This window comes from Vipera berus (genome assembly GCF_964194415.1).
Source record: "Vipera berus genome assembly, chromosome: 1".
Lineage (NCBI taxonomy): Eukaryota > Metazoa > Chordata > Lepidosauria > Squamata > Viperidae > Vipera > Vipera berus.
In genome coordinates this window covers 319,596,688-319,619,167 of record NC_138202.1, presented here as the reverse complement: position 1 = coordinate 319,619,167, position 22,480 = coordinate 319,596,688, and the positions used below count along the sequence as shown (strand labels likewise).

Here is a 22,480-nt window from a genome sequence, read left to right as displayed (position 1 = left end):
AGTGATACTGTCCAAGTCCTGTCCCAGTAACTGAGGCTGTTCAAGCTTAAATGGGAAGGATCTTCTTTGACCAAGACTGAATAGCTGTTTGTTTTGGGACAACCTGCTTCTGGAGATATACATCACCTTTGCATAGGGTTGCTTTTCCTATTCAAGTGTAGTGCCTTGAAGTTTCCTTGGTTTCACATTCCTATCTGTTTTAACAAGCATGTGCATTGATATTGTATATACACTCCTTGACAGTTGTATATTTGACAAAAAATATACCTTTGTAGTATTCTGAATTTGCAGTGGCCTTCTCTCTACTGAGCTCCACTCCAGCTTTTCAGGTTTTTATCTGGTCCTCCATTAACCATTTTACTTTCCTTAGGAAAAACTAGAGGGAGCCCCTGGGACTTTATTTGGTCAGCCACTTTTTTTTAAAATTCCATTTATATCCCGCCCTTCTCCGAAGACTCAGGGCGGCTTACAAGCCTTCATTCTATGTATATGCCTGCTTATTAGGGCTTTCACACACACCCCAAGCAGCATTATTACAAAGTCAGCTTAATTGCCCCCAACAATCTGGGTCCTCATTTTACCTACCTCGGAAGGATGGAAGGCTGAGTCAACCTTGAGCCTGGTGGGATGCGAACCTGCACTAATTGCAGGCAGCTGGTGTTACTTAAGGAGGCATTAGCCCACTGCTCCACCAAGGCTCTTATAAAGATACAGCTATAGGTTAAAATGCTTCTTTGTGCTCCTCAGAGAGAAGTTGGTGAAGATGCTGGTGGAGCTGCTCAGCAACCAGCTGAAGGAGAAACTACTGATGGTGACTGCATTACGACTGCTGTATGTGTTAATGGCAAAATATGATTGCCGAATTCTTTTTGCCACGGAAGGCGGGGTGTGTGCTGTGCTGTGCTGCATGCAGGAGTATTCCACTTCGGCATTGGTACAGCTGGCTGGCTTGGCAGTAAGTTATACAAATGACAGAAATTGATGTTAGAAATTTGATGTATGCGTGTCTCTGTTTTAGAAGAATTTTATAGGTTCTGCACAGTTAACTCTTAAAGAAAATAAAGTATATATTAAGTAATTAGTAATAGTTAATACATTAAAGTACGAGAGCAAATAAATATGCTCAGAAATTAGATCTAAGTAAGAATGTTTCTCAGAAAAAATTCTTAACATTTATCATGTTTTTATATAACTATCATGTTCTGTATTAATAATGTGATAATATGTTTTAATCCCACATAAAGGTAACTCTCAGCATGAAATGCAGTTGTTTAAATTAGCTTTCAGTCTAATGGACGGCTCTCCCAGTAAGTGATTACTGGGGCACAGAAGTGAGTCAAACTTCTTCAGCATGAGGAGAAAACACCTGGAAGCAGCATAGGACCTTCCAAGGACCTAAAAATAACAAGCAAAACCAATAATTCACTATTAAAAGGAAGCCTATGGATAATCAGAAATGGACAGTGATATAAAAGAATAAAAAAATAAAGCGTATTTGGGGAATTCTTTCTAACATACCGGAGACTTAAACCTTAAATATAAGAAAATGAAAGAAGTCAATATGCTTGCATAGTGAGAAGCTATTGTTTTTATAAGGTTGAAAAAGAATTCTTTTTTATAGTTTTATTAACGATTACATTGTACAGAAAATTAATGTAAAGTATGAATTTTTTAAAAAAAGTATGAAGAGAAAAGAGAAAGAAAGAAGTAACTTCCTCCTTCGTCTCAGCAATATAAACAACTTTAGCAACTTGTCACTATCTCTTAAAATGCAATCTCTTCCATCCCATACCTCACTTCATTCCTCTTAAGCAAATCTTTAAAACCTCATTATCTATCTTAATCAGCAAAAGTCCATTAGGAGTTACCAGAAATACCAAGTCTAACCCACCTGAGTTCCGTTCTTGTGTGTCCATTGTTAACAAATATCTCCCATTGATACAAGATTTTGCTCCATTCTGCATTATCATATTGATACCAATAAAAGAGAGTATTTGTAGCTCAGGGTTGAAATGAGGGGTTCTTGGTGCTCTCTGAACTTGGTTGTTTTCTTACAGCCTAGTTGTTACCTAGTTTGAGTAATGACATGTCTGCAAGAAAACAACCAAACTCAAGAGAGCACCAAGGATCCCTTATTACCAGACTGATTTTAAGTATTCTCCCCCTTTAATTATAATACTTATTTCCTTCTGGTGCTCTCTAGAATCCATTCTTCAAAATCCCACCTTATCATGTTTTTCTTCTGGATATAAAAACATGGGATAGTTTTCCATGGGGAGGATTATTATATTTAATTTCAAAAGATTATTAAATTCATCTGCTGCCCATAGCAGCTTTTAGTGAGATGGGCAGATAATGAATGAATGAATCTGAATCCTTAGTCCATTTATAACTTTCTAAAAGCAACGTTCTTAGTATTAATTCTGAAGAAATTAAGTCATTAAGCTCACATTTAGAACTTCTTTTCTGAAAGATTGAAGGAAATTGACTCCGTGATAAAGAAATGAGGATCAGCTGAACCTTCTGCCCTTAAAGGGTACATTATTAGCTTTGATGGAATCCCTGATTTCTTGCCATACACCTCACAAGCACAACAATTAGTTCCTGCCACCTAGTGATGAGGAGCTACTGTCCAGAATATGACTGGGTGATCTCACAATCTCTCCTTTATCCTGAGAGATTTCATGGTCCCAGATTCAACATCTAGCCAGCAATTTTAGCTGTAATGTCCCTGCTTCTTCAGAAATGTCTTCAGTTCACTATGTCCTCACCAAAACTCCAAGTTGAACAACAGTTCAAACAGCTGAAGTATAAAGTGGTTGCTGATCAGTTACTTATTTCTGAACTTCATTTTCTGTTTTTGTTTTTCTAGGCATTGAAAGTATTGGTGGGTGCTGGGAATTGCGAGCTGCTTGGTACCAGTGGGAAATCCTACCCTCTGAATCATTCAGATGCTCAGATGATGCGGGAAATTTTTGCCAGCATTGGTTCTGCTTCCAGCAAAGAATCTGATAATTTACTATGTGTGATTTGTATTGCTATTGAGAAGATGTTGGCTACACCTGGGTAAGATGAAAATTCAATCTTGACCAAATAAAGGAGCATAACGAAATTTAAGGAATTTACATTAAACAAGGATAAGGAGAGGATATTGAGAATTCACTTTTCCCCCCCTCTTGTGGGCAGAATTTGGTTGATGTCTTATTTTGATAAGTTTTCTGTCCTCTACCTTGAGATTGGAGGCAATCTGACACTTATTAATAGTATTACTGTTTATTTCAAAACACAATCATTCCTTAGAACTGAATGGCATTATTAATTGTTCAGTGTTAGAATATTATGCATTCCAATAATTTTTCCTTCCACCTCCTCCAGCATTACCTCAGTTGCTCATGCCAACCATTCCCCCTTTCCTCAGAGCCTCATCGGCAGTGCAGAATGGGCTGCTGGTATTAAACATGCTGATCAGCAATCACAAGGGCCTGGCAGAACAGTTGGGAAGCTGTGACCTCCGATCGGTCATACAGAGTTGTTGCCAAACGGGCCAGAGCGCCAATGAGATGCTAGCTCGAATAGTGCTCAATCGTTTGGCCGAGCATAAATTGCCATTGAGCCAGGAGAACGCAGGTACAGATTAATTTTAAGTTCACAGTTGCTTACTTTTACCCTTTTGGCATTTTACTTCGTAAACGTGTAATGGCTTGTTTTATTTCCATTAGGCTTTGTGTAAGGACCTACCTCAGCTAAGCCACCCAAGAAAGCAGAACTCTGAAACAGGCATTGTCTCAAGAGGAGCTTTTATTAGGGGCTAGTGACAGCAGGGAATCAAGGCGAGATCTGAGAGAAAAACCGGTGAAGCAGTACATTAAAAGCAACATTCAATACTCCTTCCCCCCACCCCCTGCAAGGTCCCAGTGTTCATTTGAATACCAGCCAGTCCACAGGTGGCATGGTGTTTCGGTAGCTGGTCGCTTCTGCGGGCTCCTCAAGGTCTTTCTCACTTTCCATTTCGTCTGGCTCCAAGCACAAACCGTCTCTTGGATAAGGGAGAGACATTTCATCCCCTGGGGGAAGGGCATCATAGCAGACAGTGCCAAGCAATCCCAAAAGCTTCCCCCTCCCAACAGAATGGCAGGCGGCAAAGAAAGGCTACAGAAAGGTAGAAAATAGGCATAAGGTTAAAATACATTTCTTTGGGGACCTGACACTTTGCTTCAGAGGATGCCCTGTTTTGAAGACCTAATGAAGTTTACCTCTCCTTTATGTTGGAAAGGATTGCCCAAGCATGCAGTTTCTTATTCTTCTACATCACTGTGTCTCTCTTATTACCCGTAGGCTTCCTTTTAATAGCAAATCACAGGAGATGATTTTCACTTGCTGTTTTTTGGTTCTTGGAAGGTCAGAAATTAACTATCCCCCATGCTGCTGGAGAAGATGCCCTACCTCGTGGCCACTTATTATTGAGGGCATGAGTAGCAGCTGTTTTTCCCCCCCTCCATAGCCTATTTCAGGAATTTCTGTTTTGACATAGAGAGATCATCTCCTCTCCCCTTTTCTATCTAGAATCTGAAGCTTCCTTTGAGTTCAAAGATATGGATGTACCAACCCTGCTGAAAAACCTGCATGAATCCAGCTTTTCAAAAGATGTAGTGCTAGCACTGGAGCACTGCCTTTGTGATGAAGGTGTTTACCCTAAGAGAAATGGAATGGACATTTTGCCAGATCATGAGCATTTCTTGCTGCTGTTGAAAACCTTAGAACAGTTGGGAGCTGAAAAGACTGTCCAGATGGCCATGCTGAGGTAGAATGATGATGTATTGTACCATCATGGAATGTGGAAGATACTTTTAGAAGAGTATTTGGATTCAGAGAAAGTGGGGTGGTTTGAGTGGTGCTTTCTTAAGGTGGGACAACTCAGTTTTCTGGGTAGGTCAGCGTGGAAGCTCTGAAGTAGGCAGTTTATCTGTAAATAATGTAACTTGCTGACCTGTATCACCACAAATCAGTCTGTACAAGAAAATGACTTGAGGCTTGTGTGTACCATAAGCTTAGGAAATGGAACACTTCAGAAAATTGTTTGAAATGGGAATAATTTATTGTTATAAATTTTGGGACACTGCACTACAACTATACGGGGCAATTATCTTTACTCTTTTCTTTTGCTCTCTATCACTAGAGGCTTAGAATTGTGGGAATTGCAGTCCTAAAATGGCACTGAGGTGAAATTCCTGTAGCCTTTTGGACTGTATGTGAAAGAACTGAACTACAACACAGAAGTAGCTTGGTGATTGAAACCATAAAAATGAATATTCGGCATCGGGCAGTACGGAAAATGTTTATTGTTAGAGTTGGGCCTGTAGACAGTGTGATTCATCCCAAATGGTATTGGAGCACCTTAAATTGATGAGAAAAAGAATTGTATTCTTTTTGCAAAAAAGTGTTAACAGTGAAATATATATATACAATAGAAACTTGATTTTTATTACGTGTTTTAAATATACAGTTATTAAAATAGTTCAGACAGTCAGCTTAAGACACTGAACTCAACATGCTGTTATTCTTAAATTGAATTCTGCATTTATAACTACCTTCTCTTTGCAGGATTTTGAATAAATTTTTGGATATTTCCCAAGAGGATGCATTGCCCTGGCATGAGTGCATTGAGCCTTGTCTGTCCTCAATGAGTACCCACAATAGTGAACGGGAGGTAAGGGACTAATTGCAACATAAATTGAAAAAAGAGATTAATGAGAGGCATTAATGGTATAAAAAATATCAGCACGTTGACCAAATTGCAGATTCATAATTCAAGCCAGATGTAGTTGGCAAAAAGCATTTTTCATCCCTGCTGGCAAATATATATTACTAGTAATTAAAATTTAAGTAAAATTTGGATTGAAAATCACGATAGAATTGGGTCAGGAAGTCAAAAGCATATATACAAGTAGTCCTTGACTTACAATCACAATTGAGCCCATAATTTCTGTTGCTAAGTGAGACATTTGTTAAGTGAATTTTGCCCCATTTTACAACCTTTCTTGCCAGAGTTATTAAGTGAATCACTGCAGTTTTTAAGTTAGTCACGTGGTTGTTAAGTGAGTCTGGCTTCCCCATTGACTTTGTGTGTCGGAAAGTGGCAAAAGGTGATCACATGACCTGGGGATTCTGCAACCGTCATAAATATGAATCAGTTGCCAAGCATCTGAATTTTGATCATAAAGATGCTGCAGTGCTTATAAATGTAAAAAATGATCATGTAACTTTGAATGCTCACTAAATGAACTATTGTAAGTCAAGGACTACCTGTAGGTATATTTGTAGGTATAGAACAGGCATAGCTAAGTTCTTAGCAGTCTAGCCAGAGTGATAGAGGTTTCCCATGAGATCCATAAATAGGCTTTGTCTTTGCGATGAAAATTTGCTTATTTTCCAACAGTAATAATTTATTTCCAGTTTCTACTTGAAATACTTTCAGAATGGTCAAATTAACTGGTTTATGTTCAGAACTGCTCAAATTTGATACCCTTAGGAAAAACTAAAAAAACTACTTTTCAACTAGCAGTTGATTACTGGCAAGAACTTCTTCCTACGCCTTTAAGTAGGCTCTACAGATGTTACTTGAATGTTAAATTCTTATTGTGTGTAAGTAGCAATAGCACTTAGACTTATATACCACTTCACAGTGCTTTACAGCCCTCTCTAAGTAGTTTACAGAGTCAGCATACTGCCCCCAACAATCCTTTTACCGACCTCGGAAGGATGGAAGGCAGAGTCAACCTTGAGCCTCTCAGAATCGAACTGTAGAACTGCTGGCAGTCAGCAGAATTAGCCTGTAGTACTAAATTCTAACCACTGTGCCACCACAGGTCATAGAGTGTATGCCTGGAGTTTATGTCTTTATAAGTGGTAAGAGAAAAGAAATGTAGAGATTGCACGCTACATTCACTGATAGCATGTGACCCACAACATGTTTTAAAAGAGTTAAATTGTCCATTGAGCTGAAATAGGTATCATACCCCCGATACATGGATTGATCAGGTATTCTTGAAGATACATCGAAGAAGGGTTGTAATCCCCTACAAGATACGGCTAGTGATGAGAGATAAAAAAATATAGATGGAAAGGGGAACTGGCTTGTCAAAAACTATTTTTCTATACCCATCCTGCTGAGATTTTATTACGTTTCTGTCAACAGGTTGTGCAGGAGTTCATCCGTTTCCTGCATCGTTTAGCTACCACCAACAAAGATTGTGCTGTTGTGATGTGTCGTGTAGGCACAAAGGAAGCTCTGACCAAAGCTATGGACAAGCACAATTCCAACCTGTTATTGGTGACAGAATTGCGGGACCTTGTGACTGACTGTGAGAAATATGCTAGCCTTTATAAGAAGATGACAACCAGTATCCTGGCTGGTTGCATTCAGGTAACTTTGACTTTTTCTGTGCAGCTGGTTAAGGTAGCTGGCCTTAGGATCAGGTAGACAACGAATATCAACAGACTGGTCAGATAATCTGTAATGAATAAGAGCAGCCCAAACAGTCAAGAGCTAAACTTGGTCAAAAATATCTTTCTTAAGATTATGAGATTCAGTTATCTGTTCTTGTAAAGGAATAAGCAACTTCTGACCCTCCTATGAGTTTCTTGTGGGGGCGGGGCTGAATATGATTCAGTGCTGTATACAGATGGTGATAGGACAGAGAAGCTTAATAAATTCTGTTCAGTGGAACAGCTTGCATTATAGAATCAGTACATTTAAGAATAAAAGCTTTTCTTTAACTAAATCTTAAGTTTTATTAATGAATATGTTCTGCTATCTACTTTGTTTATAAAGATGGTTCTGGGACAGATAGAGGAACATAGACGAAGTCACCAGCCTATTAATATCCCCTTTTTTGATGTTTTCTTGCGCAACCTTTGCCAAGGTAAATGATTTACAACACTCTGGAATCTAAAACTTGGAGGATTCATGCACAGATCTGCTGTAAAAGGAATAATTCTCTGTCCATCTCCCTTTCCCTCCCTCTCCCTCTCCTTCCCTCTCTCCCCTCCCTCCCTAGGTTCTAATGTAGAGGTGAAGGAAGACAAGTGTTGGGAGAGGATAGAAGTCTCGTCTAATCCACATAGAGCCAGTAAACTGACTGACAAAAATCCAAAGACATATTGGGAGTCTAATGGTAGCACAGGTTCCCATTACATCAATGTCTACATGCATCATGGAGTGGTAGTCAGGTAAGTCCCAATGGAGGCAATTAGCTAATTAGCTTTGAGATTTCTCGGCAGTAGGGTGAGAGCGAGCTTTACGATTAAATGTGGTAGTTGATCAAAGTGATGAAATTATGTGCAATAGTTATTGGGAATTCTTCATTAGGCAAAATGGTGAATAAAGCAAAGACAGGGAGGAGAGGTAAGTAACTGCATTTAAATTCAGTATGGTGGATTGTGAGATTAGCAGATAGCAGGTGATGAAATTATTTCTCACAATGACTTTTGAAATGAAAAAGCAAATTAAAAATGTTTTCTTCCCTTTTTTTTCCTTCCAAATTGCTCTGTTTGCAAAAATGCAATATCATACACTTAACTGTAGGATATTGCCTAGTAAAGTATTGCCCTGATTTGGATTAGTTACATTTGGGTGCGTGTGTGTGTGTGTGTGTGTGTGTGTGTGTATGGTTTTGCATAGGCATGTCTGCATGTCAGTATTTATGTCTATGTAGTAAGTTCTTTGAGAGAAAAGAATAGATTTGGAACTATTTCATGAAATATTTTTAGTTACCCAGCCAGACTTTATCTCATGCTTTAGCGGGTATGCCAGGATGAATCCAAAATCTGACATAGATACAAAGAAACCACTTCTCTTTTTTGCTGCAGACAGATGACTTTAATATTAGCTAGTGAGGATTCCAGCTACATGCCAGCTCGCATTGTCCTGATGGGAGGAGAGAACGCATCTAGCATCACTAGTGAGCTCAATACTGTGAGTGCTTCATTTCCCCCCCCTCTAAAGCCATTCTACTTTTAGAAATCTTCAGTAAGGAAGGTTTCTGCTATATTGCTAACATACAGTCAGGGTTTATAGACCTACAAAGAATATGTGTTTGTTTTTGAGCTGTCCATCCTTGATTTGATATCCCATTGGAAACTTGCCATTTCTCAAATTATCTATGCTCCACTTTCTGAAACAGTTTAATTAATTTATTCTGTTGAGGTGCCACGCAACTCCACATGACTCTGGTGTCTCACAATGTAAAAGATAAAACACAATTGCAATTAAATATAAAGCCAATAAAACATTAACTAAAACAATCAGATAAAGAACAAGATGATGATTCTGATCAATAACAAAACTAATGAGGGGCTTTAGGTCTGGGAAAAAGACAGGTCTTCAAGCCCCCCCACCCCCAAGGGCTTCCAGTGTAGGAGCCACTCAGATGGTAGGGGGAATTGCATTCCAGAGGGCAGGTGCCATGATGAAGAAAATACGTATCTTGGGTCATGAAAGGTCCCTTAATTGAAGGGACCTGAAGTGTTGGTTTGTATCAGCCAGGTAGACACTATGATAGGCAGAGGATCCTTGAAATAACTAGGTCCTATAACACGTAGGGCTTTAAAGGTCTTAATCAGTGCCTTGAATTACACTTGGAAACAGAGTAGTAACCAGTGCAGCTTATAGAACAGAATTGTCACATGGACATTCCGAAGCACACCCATCCCTGCCTTCACTGCTGTGTTCTGGACCAATCGAAGCTTCCAAATGACCCTCAAGGGTAGCCTTCTGTAGAGTGCATTGCAGTAATCATGCTATGAGATGACTAAGCCATTAGTAATTATTTGAAGGGCCTTCCTGTCCGGGAAAAGGAACATTTGGCACACTACATGAAATTGTGCAAAGATATTTTGGCCACAGATACCAACTTCTCACTAAACAGGAGTTTGAGTTCAAGAGGATCCTCAGATTGTATACCATTTGAATGGGGAAGTGAACCCCACTCAAGATCAAAATTAGGTTGAGGACATCAACAAATACAGCCACTGAGTCTTGGTAGAATTGATCTAAAGTTGGTTTTTCCCAATTCAGGCCACATATCTTCCTGGCACAAGGAGAGGATTTTGACAGTCTCATTTGGCTAGGCTGGGCTGATAAAACCAACCCCCAAATTGGGAGCGTTCTCATGTTAATGTCGCGTGGGAGGGGACAGGGCACTGTACCCTGAGGTACCCCACATAGGAGAGGCCTAGCAAGTTACCTCTCCCCCCCCCAATGACTGGATCCAGCTCCACTTAATTTTAAGGAGCAGCACTTACTGTGAACCTCATCTTGGAAGCTGTTCTATGAGAAACCATGTCTAATTAAGAACCTATTTATGCATGTGTACAAGCAACTTTTACATGATTCATTCTAAGGACCTCCAAACCATGTTTTGTTTCCTCAAATTATACAATTTAAATTTTGTATGAAAATATGTTTGGGACATAATTTGATATAACGTTGTTCTTTGCCTCTTTCAATTTTTATCCTATCAAACAGACTGAGAGTTGCTATATATTGAGTGAAAACATTTGTCTGGCTTCTTGTTGCTATATTGACCAGCAACACGATTGAATTTCAGAAGCAAATATTTTTATTTAACCACTGAGATGTATATGTGCATGGTTGAAGCTAAAGCTCATTAACGCTAAGCTTGTAAGCCGCCCTGAGTCTTCAGAGAAGGGTGGGATATAAATGGAATTAAAATAAATAAATAAATGTGGAAATACATTTGGATTTTGTATACATATACATAATGTTTACATTGGTTGACTCTTGAGGGATAAATGTGGGAGCCGAAGCATAATTTCTTAGACATCTAATCCTATCTGTCAGCTTCTTTTCTACTGCCTCACTGCTGATATCTATCCTTGTAATTTATTTCTTTATTTCTTTATTTTTTAATTTATATACCGCCCTTCTCCTTGGTAGGGACTCAGGGCGGTTCGCAGGGCATATATAAAAAAGACAATACAAAAATTAAAAAAGATTAAACCCATGCCCAATTAAAACAGTAATACAAATTTAAAAACAATTAAAAACCCATAATCCCCCATCAGGCCAGACCAGCTATTTCAAACAGGTGGGTCTTCAGGCCCCGACGGAAAGTTCGAAGGTCTGGTGCCATCCGGAGCTCCACCGGCAGTTGGTTCCATAATGCCGGAGCGCCCACAGAGAAGGCCCTCCCCCTGGGGGCCACCAGTCGGCATTCCCTGACTGGCGGCACCCTGAGGAGGCCCTCTCTGTGGGAACGCACAGGGCGGAGGGGAATCGATGCCGGCAGCAGGTGGTCCCTGAGGTATCCCGGACCCATGCCATGTAGGGACTTAAAGATCGTAACCAACACCTTGAACCTCACCCGAAAGACAACTGGTAACCAATGCAGCTCGCGGAGCAAAGGTGTAACATGGGAGTACCGGGAAACTCCCAAGACAACTCTCGCGGCCGCATTCTGTACCAGTTGGAGCCTCCGAGTGGTCTTCAAGGGAAGCCCCATGTAGAGAGCATTACAGTAGTCAAGGCGAGAGGTCACGAGCGCATGAGTGACCGTACACAGGGCATCCCGGTTCAGATAGGGCCGCAACTGGCGCACCAGGCGAACCTGGGCGAAAGCCCCCCTAGTCACGGCCACTATATGATCTTCCAGGGTAAGCCGTGAATCTAGGAGGACTCCCAAGTTGCGAGCCCTATCCACGGGGGGTAAGAGCTCACCCCCCATAGAAAGAGATGGAACATTTTGAATGTCCCGGGATGCCGGAATGCACAGCCACTCAGTCTTGTCAGGGTTGAGCTGAAGTCTGTTCCTCCCCATCCAGACCCGAACCGCCTCCAGGCAACGGGACATCACGGCGAGGGCATCACTGGGGTGGTTTGGGGTCGAAAAGAAAAGTTGGGTATCATCGGCATACTGATGATACCCAACTCCAAAACCACGAATGATCTCACCCAGCGGTTTCATGTAGATGTTGAACAGGAGAGGCGAGAGAACCGACCCCTGAGGAACTCCACAAACGAGAGACCTAGGGGCCGATCTCTGCCCCCCTGCCAACACCGACTGCGAGCGTCCCAGGAGATAGGAGGAGAACCACTGAAGAACTGTGCCTCCCACTCCCAATCCCCTGAGACGCCGCAGCAAGATACCATGGTCGATGGTATCGAAAGCCGCTGAGAGGTCTAATAGGACTAGGACAGAGGAATATCCCCTATCCCGCGCCCTCCAGAGATCATTCACCAGAGCGACCAATGCCGTCTCCGTGCTGTACCCGGGCCTGAAACCCGATTGGTAGGGGTCCAGATAATCCGCTTCATCCAGGACCAGAGGGAGCTGATGCGCCACCACACTCTCAACAACCTTCGCAAGGAAGCGAAGGTTGGAGACTGGACGAAAGTTGTTCAAAACAGCTGGGTCCAGGGCAGGCTTCTTGAGGAGAGGTCTCACCACCGTCTCCTTCAAGACGGTGGGGAAATAACCCTCACTCAAAGAAGCAGATATAACCGCCTGGAGCCAGCCTCGTGTCCTCTCCCTAGCTGCATAAACCAGCCAGGAAGGGCACGGGTCCAACAAACATGTGGAGGAGCTCAGCCTCCCCATAATCCTGTCCACTTCATCAGGGGTCACAGAATCAAACTCTTCCCAGATAACATTGACAAGACCGCCCGTGTCCTGATCGCCTGACTCTGCCCAGCTGGAGTCCAAACCGGTCCGAATCCGAGCGATTTTATCCGACAGATGTTGACTAAATTCCTCGGCACGACCCTGCAAGGGATCCTCCCTCACCTCCTGATTAAGAAGTGAGCGAGTCACCCTAAACAAGGCGGCCGGGCGATTATCTGCGGACGCGATGAGAGTGGAGAAGTAATTACACCTCGCCACCCTCATCGCTGCGAGATAAGACCTAATATAGGTTCTTAACCGCAACCGGTCGGGTTCGGATCGGCTAGACCTCCAGCAGCTCTCTAGGCCCCGTTTCCGACGCTTCATCTCCCGGAGCTCCGCAGAAAACCATGGAGCTCGCTGGGATCTGCGCCGGGTCAGGGGCCGCAAGGGTACAACCCGGTCAAGTGCCTCAGTGGCTGCCCTTTCCCAGGCTTCCGCTAAGGCATCAGCCGAGCTGTGAGCAGTGGAGGCAGGTGGGGACCCCAGCGCCGCTTGGAATCTATCAGGATCCATTAAGCGTCTGGGGCAGTACCATCTAATTGGCTCCGTACCCCCACGGCGGGGGGTGGCAAAACGGAAGACCAGCCGCAGGAGATGATGATCGGTCCATGACAGGGGCATAATAAATGGAGAGCCCCCACCTAGATCATCCAACCACCGTCTAGATAAAAAAATCAGGTCAAGGGTGTGGCCTCCCTCATGAGTTGGCTCTGAAATTACTTGCGTCAGGTCCATGGCCGCCATGGAAGCCATGAACTCCCGAGCTAGCTCAGATGAACCTCCCAGGGATGGTAGATTGAAGTCTCCCAAAACTATAAGTTTGGGAAACTCAACCACCAAACCCGAGAGGATATCGAGCAGCTCGGGCAGGGCTGCCGCTGTGCGACTAGGCGAAATGTACACCAGCAGCAAGCCCAACTGCGCCCCAGGACCAAATCTCATAAAGAGAGACTCACACCCGACTATCTGAGGAACGGTGGTCTCCCGCGGACATAAGGTCTCCCTAAAGGTAACCGCCACTCCCCCACCCCTACCTTGAGCTCGTGGCCGATGTAGCACCCGGAAGCCTGGTGGGCAGAGGTCAACCAAAGGGACCCCACCCTCTGGGCCCAACCAAGTCTCCGTGATGCAAGCCAGGTCCGCATGCTCACCCTCAACTAAATCCCTAACGAGGGGAGCTTTATTAACCACGGACCTGGCATTCAGGTACACCAGCCGGAGCTCAGGAGGCTGCACATCCTCGCTCCCGGCACCTCGGGGAAGAACCAGAGGGTCGGAGCGCCTCACCGCTTGTAGACAGCGGAGACGGCCCTCCCGGTAACGATATGGCCCCCTGTCTATCCGCCTGCTGCCTTTCCCCGTCGTGGGAATTGGTAATCCCACGACCCGCTCATGAGCCCCAGATGTAACCACAACCCGCTCCCCCCGAACGCCGTCAGACCCAGGCCTGGCCTGCAACACAGTTGTTTGGCTACCCCCCACCGCCAGACAACCACTACCCCCCACCCCCCTCCCCAACCCCCTAAAAAATTTGACTAAAAAATTAACCAGGGGCCTCTTATTAAATTTATATCGAGAACCCCTGGCCTTACCCGGCCATCTCTCAGGGTCCCAACAATTGGGCCCCTCATCGAGACTAGGGATAGAAAAGAAGGCGGGACGTACCCTGGAGAGGGGGGCACCCCTGAGGGCGAGTAAGTCCGTATCGGAATATCGATGCATACAGTCAGCAAGTCCAGAGAGGGCAGTCCAATGATTAAAACCAACAGGAGGATCGAAGGAAAGGAGTGGGACATTTGGGCCATCCACCAACCAACTGCCACTTGGTTGGATGCTCCCAGGGGCACACCACAACCCGTCCTCTCACAACGGGGCGCGAGTCTGCCCCCGGGGATGGTCCAAAATGCCCACCCTGGTTTATAACTAATTTATAACTAATTTTTCCTGGAACTTGACATCTGTTAAAATTTTAAATAACCAAGAGTTTCTGCAAGCAAGAGGATTCCCCTCTCCATTATTCAATTAATTAAGGATGGAGCTGCATTATTGCTGTGTTTTAAATGCCAATGTGTAGCTCAACATGTACTCCCAAACTTTTTATGGTGGGTTTTACTGAAAGTTTCTGTGTGATTCTCAGTGTTAATGTTAGGGCTCAGAGGGTAGGATTTACAAATGCAACTGAAGGGACATTGGTGGTAGAGAAGATTTAATCAGATGCGTTTTGTACGGTTTTTGTTCTAAGCTGCCTTCAGAAATAATTGAGAGAAAGCTCCCAGTTCTTGACCAAAGGGATATTCTTCTGTTGATAATGGACGATGTTCTTCCCGTCCCTAAAACTTCAGCTGAACGGAGAAGGGTTCTTTGATTTTGTATTTACAAACTTTCTCACTTCAGACTTAAAGGAGTACCCTCTTCTTGCTAGATGCATTTATGCTGTTCTTACAGGGTGAGCATATATAACCTGCCATACCTTTATCTATGTGGTGGAGAAAAGCATTACATTAGTTCATTACATCTGTAGAAAGCACATGCTTTATTTGTGGATTTCTTCGGCTCAGAAAGGCAGGTTGCTGCCTCCATTTGCATTTCTTGCTGAGACTTTGGCTCTTTTTCTTTTTTTTTTATTGAAAAGTTTTACAGTACATTTTATCTTTAACAATCCCCCCTCCCCCCACCCCTACCTACCCCTCCCTATCCCTCCCCCCCATTCCTCCCTTCCCCCCCCCCCGACTTCCCAGAGCTAAGTACAAGGTTTAAAAACAAAGAACAATCATAAACATCCATATGCTAACAACAATAAACAATAAACAACAATAAAAATTCTGTCGCCCTCTAGCTCATATAAAATGACTACAAGCAATATTAATATTACATATAAAAAGAAAAAGAAAAGAAAAAAGAAAGGAAAACTTATTCAAATGCTAAATGAAACTTTTTAGTCCCATATTTGTTCTGGATATAATCAATCCACTTTTTCCACTCCATACTATAACGTTCTTGCGAATGATCTTTCAAGTAAGCCGAGATCTTTGCCATTTCCGCCAGGTCAGAAACCTTTAGAGTCCATTCTCCTATAGTCGGCAGTTCCTCCTTTTTCCAATATTGACCTATTAAGAGTCTTGCTGCTGTAATTAAGTTCAACATCAACTTAGTGTCCACAACAGTAGCATCTGTAATTATGCCCAACAAAAACAATTGCGGACAAAACTTTATCCTTTGCTTAAAGATCTTCTGCATATTCCACCAAATTTTTATCCAAAAAGCCTTAACCTTTTTGCAGGTCCACCATATATGAAAATACGTTGCATCTTCGCCACCACACCTCCAACATTTTGGCTGATAGTTCGGATACATACTTGCAAGCTTTTTAGGATCTAAATGCCATCTATAAAACATTTTATAAAAGTTCTCTCTTAGGTTTTGGGCTTGCGTGAATTTTACGTTCCTCACCCAGATCTTTTCCCACGTGTCCATTGAAATAACTTCTTGAATATTCTGAGCCCATTTTATCATACAGTCTTTAACAAGTTCTGTTTCTGAATCAAGTTCTATCAATGCAAGATATATCCGTTTGATATGTGCTGGACCCTGGTTTCTAATTTGCTTTATCAAATTTTCATCAGTCATTGCAAAACCAATTTTCTGATCTTCTTTCCACCTGGCCCATAACTGAGTATATTGAAACCAAGTTTGAACAATCTTCTCATCTCGCAAGAGGTTGTACGGCTTCAAACACCAGATATTTCTTTCCAAGCTTAAAATCTCCTTATACGTAGTCACATCATGTTTGAAGCCAACATTTATGTTTTCTATTGCGTGTTTTGGGATTGCCCACAACGGCATCTTGTAATCTAGCTTATGTCTATACTTCTTCCAAACTCTCAACAATGCCTGTCTTAAAATATGCACTTTAAACACATTATCTACCTTCTTATCATACAACAAATATGCATGCCAGCCAAATAACAAGTCATGGCCCTCAAGATTTAATAATCTCTCTTGTGTCAAATTAATCCAATCACTTATTCCTGATAACGCAGCAGCTTCATAATATAATTTAAGATTAGGCATTTTAAGACCACCTCTTTCATGAGTATCCTGCATAATCTTAAGTTTAACTCGTGGCCTTTTCCCTGCCCAAACAAATTTATTGATACCCCGTTGCCATTCTTCCAAATTAGAATCTTTTTTAAGGACCGGTATCATTTGAAATAAAAATAAAAATTTAGGCAGGACATTCATTTTCACTGCTGCAATTCTACCCAGCAAAGACAATTGCAGTTTTTCCCAGCTCTCCAATTCTTTTTGAATTTTTCCCCATAACTTTTCATAGTTATTTTTATATAACTTTGTATTAGAGGGTGACAAAAACACCCCCAAATATTTGACCCTTTTAACAATCTCAAATCCAGTTAATCCTTCTAAAAGGGCCTTTTGCGATACTGTCATATTTTTGGCCAAAATTTTAGTTTTTTGTGCATTAACCTTAAATCCAGAAACCTTCCCATATTGCATTATTATCTCCATCAGGTCCACAACAGAGTTTTCTGGCTGGGTCACCGTAACAACCAGATCGTCTGCAAACGCTCTCAGTCTATAATCCTGATCTCTAATTTGAATAACCTTAATTCTTTCCGAATTCCGTATTTTTACCAATAATATCTCCAATGTTAAAACAAATAATAAAGGTGATAACGGACACCCTTGTCTTGTGCCCTTCTCAATATTGCATACTTCAGTCAAACTATTGTTAACTATCATTCGGGCAGTTTGTTTTTGATATAATGCCCTAATTGGTTGCAAAAATTTATCCCCAAAATTCATTTTATCTAAGACTTTCATCAAAAATTGCCAATTCAATTGATCAAAAGCTTTTTCAGCATCTAGAAAAATTAGCGCCGCAGGGATCTGGTTGTTCCTTTCCAAAAACTCCACCACATCAACTATATGCCTCACATTATTTTTCATTTGTCTACCACTAATAAACCCGGTTTGATCCCCATGAATCACCTGTTGCAGAACCCTCATCAATCTATTAGCTAACACCTTGGCAAATATCTTGTAATCTGTATTTAAAAGTGATATCGGTCTATAGTTTTTTACTTGAGTAGCATCTTGATCTTCCTTCGGAATCAAAGAAATAAAAGCAGTTCTCCAAGACGGAGGCACCTTTCCCCCCCTCTGAATTGTCTGAAACAATTCCTTTAACGGCTTTATCAGCTCCAATTGTAGATTTTTGTAATAAACCGCAGTCAGACCATCCGTACCTGGCGCTTTGTCCACCTTCAGTTCCTTAATTGCTATAAGAATTTCTTCTTCTGTTATCAATTGATTAATCTCCTCCTTCTGTTCTTGCGTAAGAACCGGGATGCTAGCATTCTTCAAATATACATCAATGTCTTTTTCATTAATCTTCTCCTTACCATATAGTTTAGAATAAAAATCCACAAAGGCTTCCTTAATAAGATCCTGTTGAAACACAACCTTTCCCTTATATTCAATTTTATCTATATTAGAAGCCCTTTGCTTTTTTTCTAACAGGTGAATGTCCTACCTACAGCGAACCGGGTAGTTCTTCTGGAGAATATGACCCGCTTCTGGCCAATTATACAGATCAAAATTAAGCGCTGTCAACAGGCAAGTCTGAATGTTGTTTCTTGAAACAAAACTAAACTAAACTAAAGAGCTGTGCTTGACCATCCCAATAGTTTTTGACACATTGCTATAAATCCGTTATCAAAATACTTCTTTCCTCAGTTTAATAAGACCTTTCATAAGTGTTTCATTTTCCAAACAGTAAGTTGACACGTTATGCTTTATATCTGGAAATGTTATGATTCTTAGAGAAAATAGATTCATTGGTTACGTGAATTATAATTGCACGGTAAATTTAGCTATACAACATGATGGATGATAAATTCCTTTCAGTTTAATGATTTATACTGCCTTTTTGAATGGAATTTTATTTTCGTTGGGGTTTTTTCCCCCCTTTGAAATAATTGACCTCCTGGCATTCTTTTATTGCACAGTTCATAATAAGATAATTGGTTTTGAAAGCATAGTAGCTGCCCTCCTGCAAAAAAAATATTTCAATTTTCTAATTGATAGGATACTGGTTTTTTTTGGTTAGTAATATGAGAAGCATTGTTCAGCTGTAAAAACTGAATGCTCTGCAAATTAAATAGAAATATCTTTGAAAAGAACCTGCATGCTAGACAGGGAGTTACTTGAAAAGTATTTCCCTATTGGAGAAAACTATGTTATTTACAGGGTGGCATTGACACACGTGTGCGTGGCATTGAGGTGCTAGGTCCCAAGCCCACTTTCTGGCCCATCTTCAAAGAGCAGCTGTGCCGACGTACGTATCTCTTTTATACCACCAAAGCACACACTTGGTGCCAGGAAATCTTAGAAGATCGGATGCAGCTGCTGCAACTTTTCAACAGGTCAGACCTTTTCTGATATAATTCTTTTGTCCTTTTCTCAGGGCTGCAAATGGGGAGATGTTCCAGGGACCAGAGCTGATTTTTGCAAATCAAAGAAATGAGCACTGCTATAGGCCATTCCTATATTCTCTGCTATATTCCTAAGATACCCACATTCCTGCTTGTTAAATATGTGTCAGCCCTTCAAGTTAGATCAAAGTAGGATACCAAGTTACCAATGCTACTGTTTTTAAAAGGTTACAGTGACAGAATCTTCTAAAGTCTGAATGCTCTTCCTCCCTCCCTCCATCTTTATGACACTTTCTGAAATTAAATTACTGCCCTAAACCTAGATTTTGTTTGCCTGACTTTTTGCCTTGGTTGCTGCTCCATGGAGTATTATGGCTCATCACCCAGTCAGCCAGTTGTTTAGACTGGATTTGACATTCTCGTTCATGTATTGAGTCCTTCTCGAGGATCTGGAATAGGCAGATGCTACTATTAATATTAATAATTTGATTTGATTTGTATGATCACCCATCTCACCTAAATGACTTTGGGTGACTCACAATAGATAAGCAATATATCGTGGTATCTAAGTTTCTGCCTCCTCACCATATCCCCCTTTTTTTTACATGATGAAATTTATTTGTTCCAATCCAAATAAGCTGCATCTTTTTCCTACTGTAGATTGAACAGTGCCTTGCGCCATGAGCAAGTATTTGCCAATCGCTTCCTTCCCGATGATGAGGCTGCCCAGGCTCTAGGCAAGACCTGTTGGGACGCCCTGATTACTCCCTTGGTGCAGAGTATCACCGCTCCAGGTACTAGATGCTTCCTTGCACAGATCTTTTGATGACCAGTCGTGCCTATCCCTTCCCTTTCCAAGCAGTTGTGTTAACTGTGTTTCTATCTTTCCAGACTCTAGTGGCATAAGCCCCATGTCATGGTTACTAACTCAATACTTGGAAAATCTGGATGCAGCCAGGAGTTCCATGAGCCGAGCTTCCATCTTTAATTCCCGTGTTCGGCGCCTGAGCCACTTGCTAGTGCACGTGGATTCTGCCGGCCCTGAACTTGAGGAGCTGAAGCCTCCTGTTAAAAGCAGTGAGTGTCCTTCTTTGGAGCAAATGAGTGAAAAGGGGTCAAGTCCTCCTTCCAGCGTTGACAGAATGGTAACAAAAGGGCACCTCCTTGGATATATTATATGACAAGAACGCACATCATCTGTAAGACTATGCTGTAAAGATTGACGGCATGGACTTATTGACTGGAGAAAAATTCTAAAGGATTTGGGAAGTTGGAGACAAGTATTTGAGGACTTGAGTAGCTCTCTATCCCAGAAATCTTCCTTGTTACAGACTGAGAGGGGAAATAATGTAAAATATTGTCTCCTATTTTATCTTCCTTTCTTTCTATTTTGAATTTAACAGAATGCAAAGAATATGTTAAAACCGGTATCTCTGGGGAGACTGTTGCTTTTTTTCATATCAAACACCCTGAATATAGCCAAAAATCTGAAATTATCTAGTGTCTAAAAACCCACTTTTCTAATGGGGATAATTTTAAAGGTGCACTGAGTTTCCATTTGTTGTACAAGTGTATAAATGGAATTATTTGGAACGGACTTTTTGGGAAACAGTGGTAGAATTCCACCTTTTTCAGGAGAGTCAGTTTGTCAGGTGCTTTAAGGTTTGTTGTTGTGTCGTACTAAAAACTAGGGATTTGTAATGCTCTCTGATGTTGTGTAACATGCAATTTGCAGATGGGAAGAATGGTAAGAACAAGGAGTCAAGCTCAGGAGTTCTCAAGCCAGCAGTGAATAAACCCTGTGGGATGACAGGCATCACGCAATGCTGGAAAGATGTAGTACAGCAGCAGGTAAGGATGGCTGAAAGGTGGTGTCCAGCAGCAAGAGGACGAATGCATGCATCAAGCAGGGAATCATTAATGCAGACTTTTGGGTCTTTGTATTGACATCTTCTATCATAAGCTATTAGCCAGTTCATCATGCATGCTTCTTTATAATTCATGGTACAAGTTAAAGCATCTTAGAGAACTGAATTAGGAGCTCTGAGGCTTCAAAGAAATGTGAAATCAAGCTCTCAGTGAAAAGAGTGTGTCTATTTCAACTTTTTTTTTATTGAAAAGTTTTTCAATACATTTTATCTTTAACAAAACAACCCCTCCCCACCCCCACCCCCCCTTCCCAACCCAACCCTCCCTCCCTTCCCCCTCCCCCCTCCCCGACTTCCCAGAGCTAAATACAAGGTATAAAAGTAAAAAACAATCATAAACTACCATATGCTAACAACAATAAACTATTAGGTCTATCGCACTTTAGCTCTTATAAAATGACTACAAGCAATATAAATGTCACATCGATACTTATTCAAATGCTAAATGAAACTTTTTAGTCCCATATCAACTTTGTTATCTGCTAAGCTAGGTAGAGTTTATTGTTAAATTCCCAGCATATGATTTGCCTCCTGGCTGCTTTTAGATAATTATTTATACAAATAAGCAAACAGTTATGTAAAATCTTTAGGTGGAACATCTTGAATGTTCCAAAATAACAATTGGGCATGAAATTTGCTTGAATCCAATGAAGAATTCTTATGCCTTCCTTAACAAAGCTTTCTCAGGTGTGATACCATTGAGCTACAAAAAAAGGTTGAAATGTTGACTGTGCCTCTTCTCTGTTGTCCAGGTGAAATGTTTCTTGGAGTCCTCCTGGCAGGCCCCTGATTTTGTGGAACGATACTGCAAAACCTACCAGCGCCTCCGTACTGCCATGGAGGAGCTTTTTGGACAGCAGATCTCCTTCATGCTGGCTTTATGCCACGGTTTCTCCGGAGGCTTGTTGCAGCTCTCCTTCCTGACAGCCATGCATGTAAGTCAGAGATCAAGTAGACATTTCCATAAAACAGAGATGTACAACTGGAGACCCCAAATTTTCACTCTAAAAAAATTACCCAAGACTTCCAAAAGTAGTTATTAAATTGTAAATGTTAATGTAATAGAAAGAAATATATGTCAAATAAATGTTTGGCACGTATCATGCTAACATATATTAACCTGATTTCCAGGTGACTGAGCAATTTGCCCGTTACATTGACCGGTGGATCCAACAGAGCTGGGCAGATTCGGGTAATGTGGAGACCTTTCAGTGCCTACAGCAAAGCCTGGAACCCATCCTCTTCCTAGCAGATCTAGAGTTGGCCAACACTTTTGAGCGATTCTACCGGTAAGGCTTTTGTGGAGAGGAGGAAAGAAGGGAAAGATGAATATACTACTTTTACTAACAGAGTAGACAGGTCTCAGGTAGGAAGCTTTTTGGCAGTAGTGATGCATCTTGCTGGTCCTTCAATC

The 22,480-nt window shown here is 41.6% G+C and overlaps 1 protein-coding gene across 1 annotated transcript in view; it reads left to right on the top strand.

Moving 5' to 3' along the window:
* Window positions 1-22,480, top strand: part of LOC308669846 (cullin-9-like) — a 62,591-nt gene that overhangs the window by 14,670 nt on the left and 25,441 nt on the right. Inside the window, exons 9-24 of the mRNA XM_081330756.1 lie at window positions 748-955; window positions 2,873-3,066; window positions 3,419-3,627; window positions 4,564-4,801; window positions 5,602-5,707; window positions 7,196-7,423; window positions 7,832-7,922; window positions 8,058-8,229; window positions 8,869-8,974; window positions 18,225-18,320; window positions 18,954-19,129; window positions 19,799-19,932; window positions 20,030-20,215; window positions 20,874-20,989; window positions 21,819-22,001; window positions 22,198-22,355. Of these exons, the coding sequence (XP_081186882.1) occupies window positions 748-955; window positions 2,873-3,066; window positions 3,419-3,627; window positions 4,564-4,801; window positions 5,602-5,707; window positions 7,196-7,423; window positions 7,832-7,922; window positions 8,058-8,229; window positions 8,869-8,974; window positions 18,225-18,320; window positions 18,954-19,129; window positions 19,799-19,932; window positions 20,030-20,215; window positions 20,874-20,989; window positions 21,819-22,001; window positions 22,198-22,355 (2,601 nt within the window). The remainder of the gene's footprint in view (window positions 1-747; window positions 956-2,872; window positions 3,067-3,418; window positions 3,628-4,563; window positions 4,802-5,601; window positions 5,708-7,195; window positions 7,424-7,831; window positions 7,923-8,057; window positions 8,230-8,868; window positions 8,975-18,224; window positions 18,321-18,953; window positions 19,130-19,798; window positions 19,933-20,029; window positions 20,216-20,873; window positions 20,990-21,818; window positions 22,002-22,197; window positions 22,356-22,480) is intronic.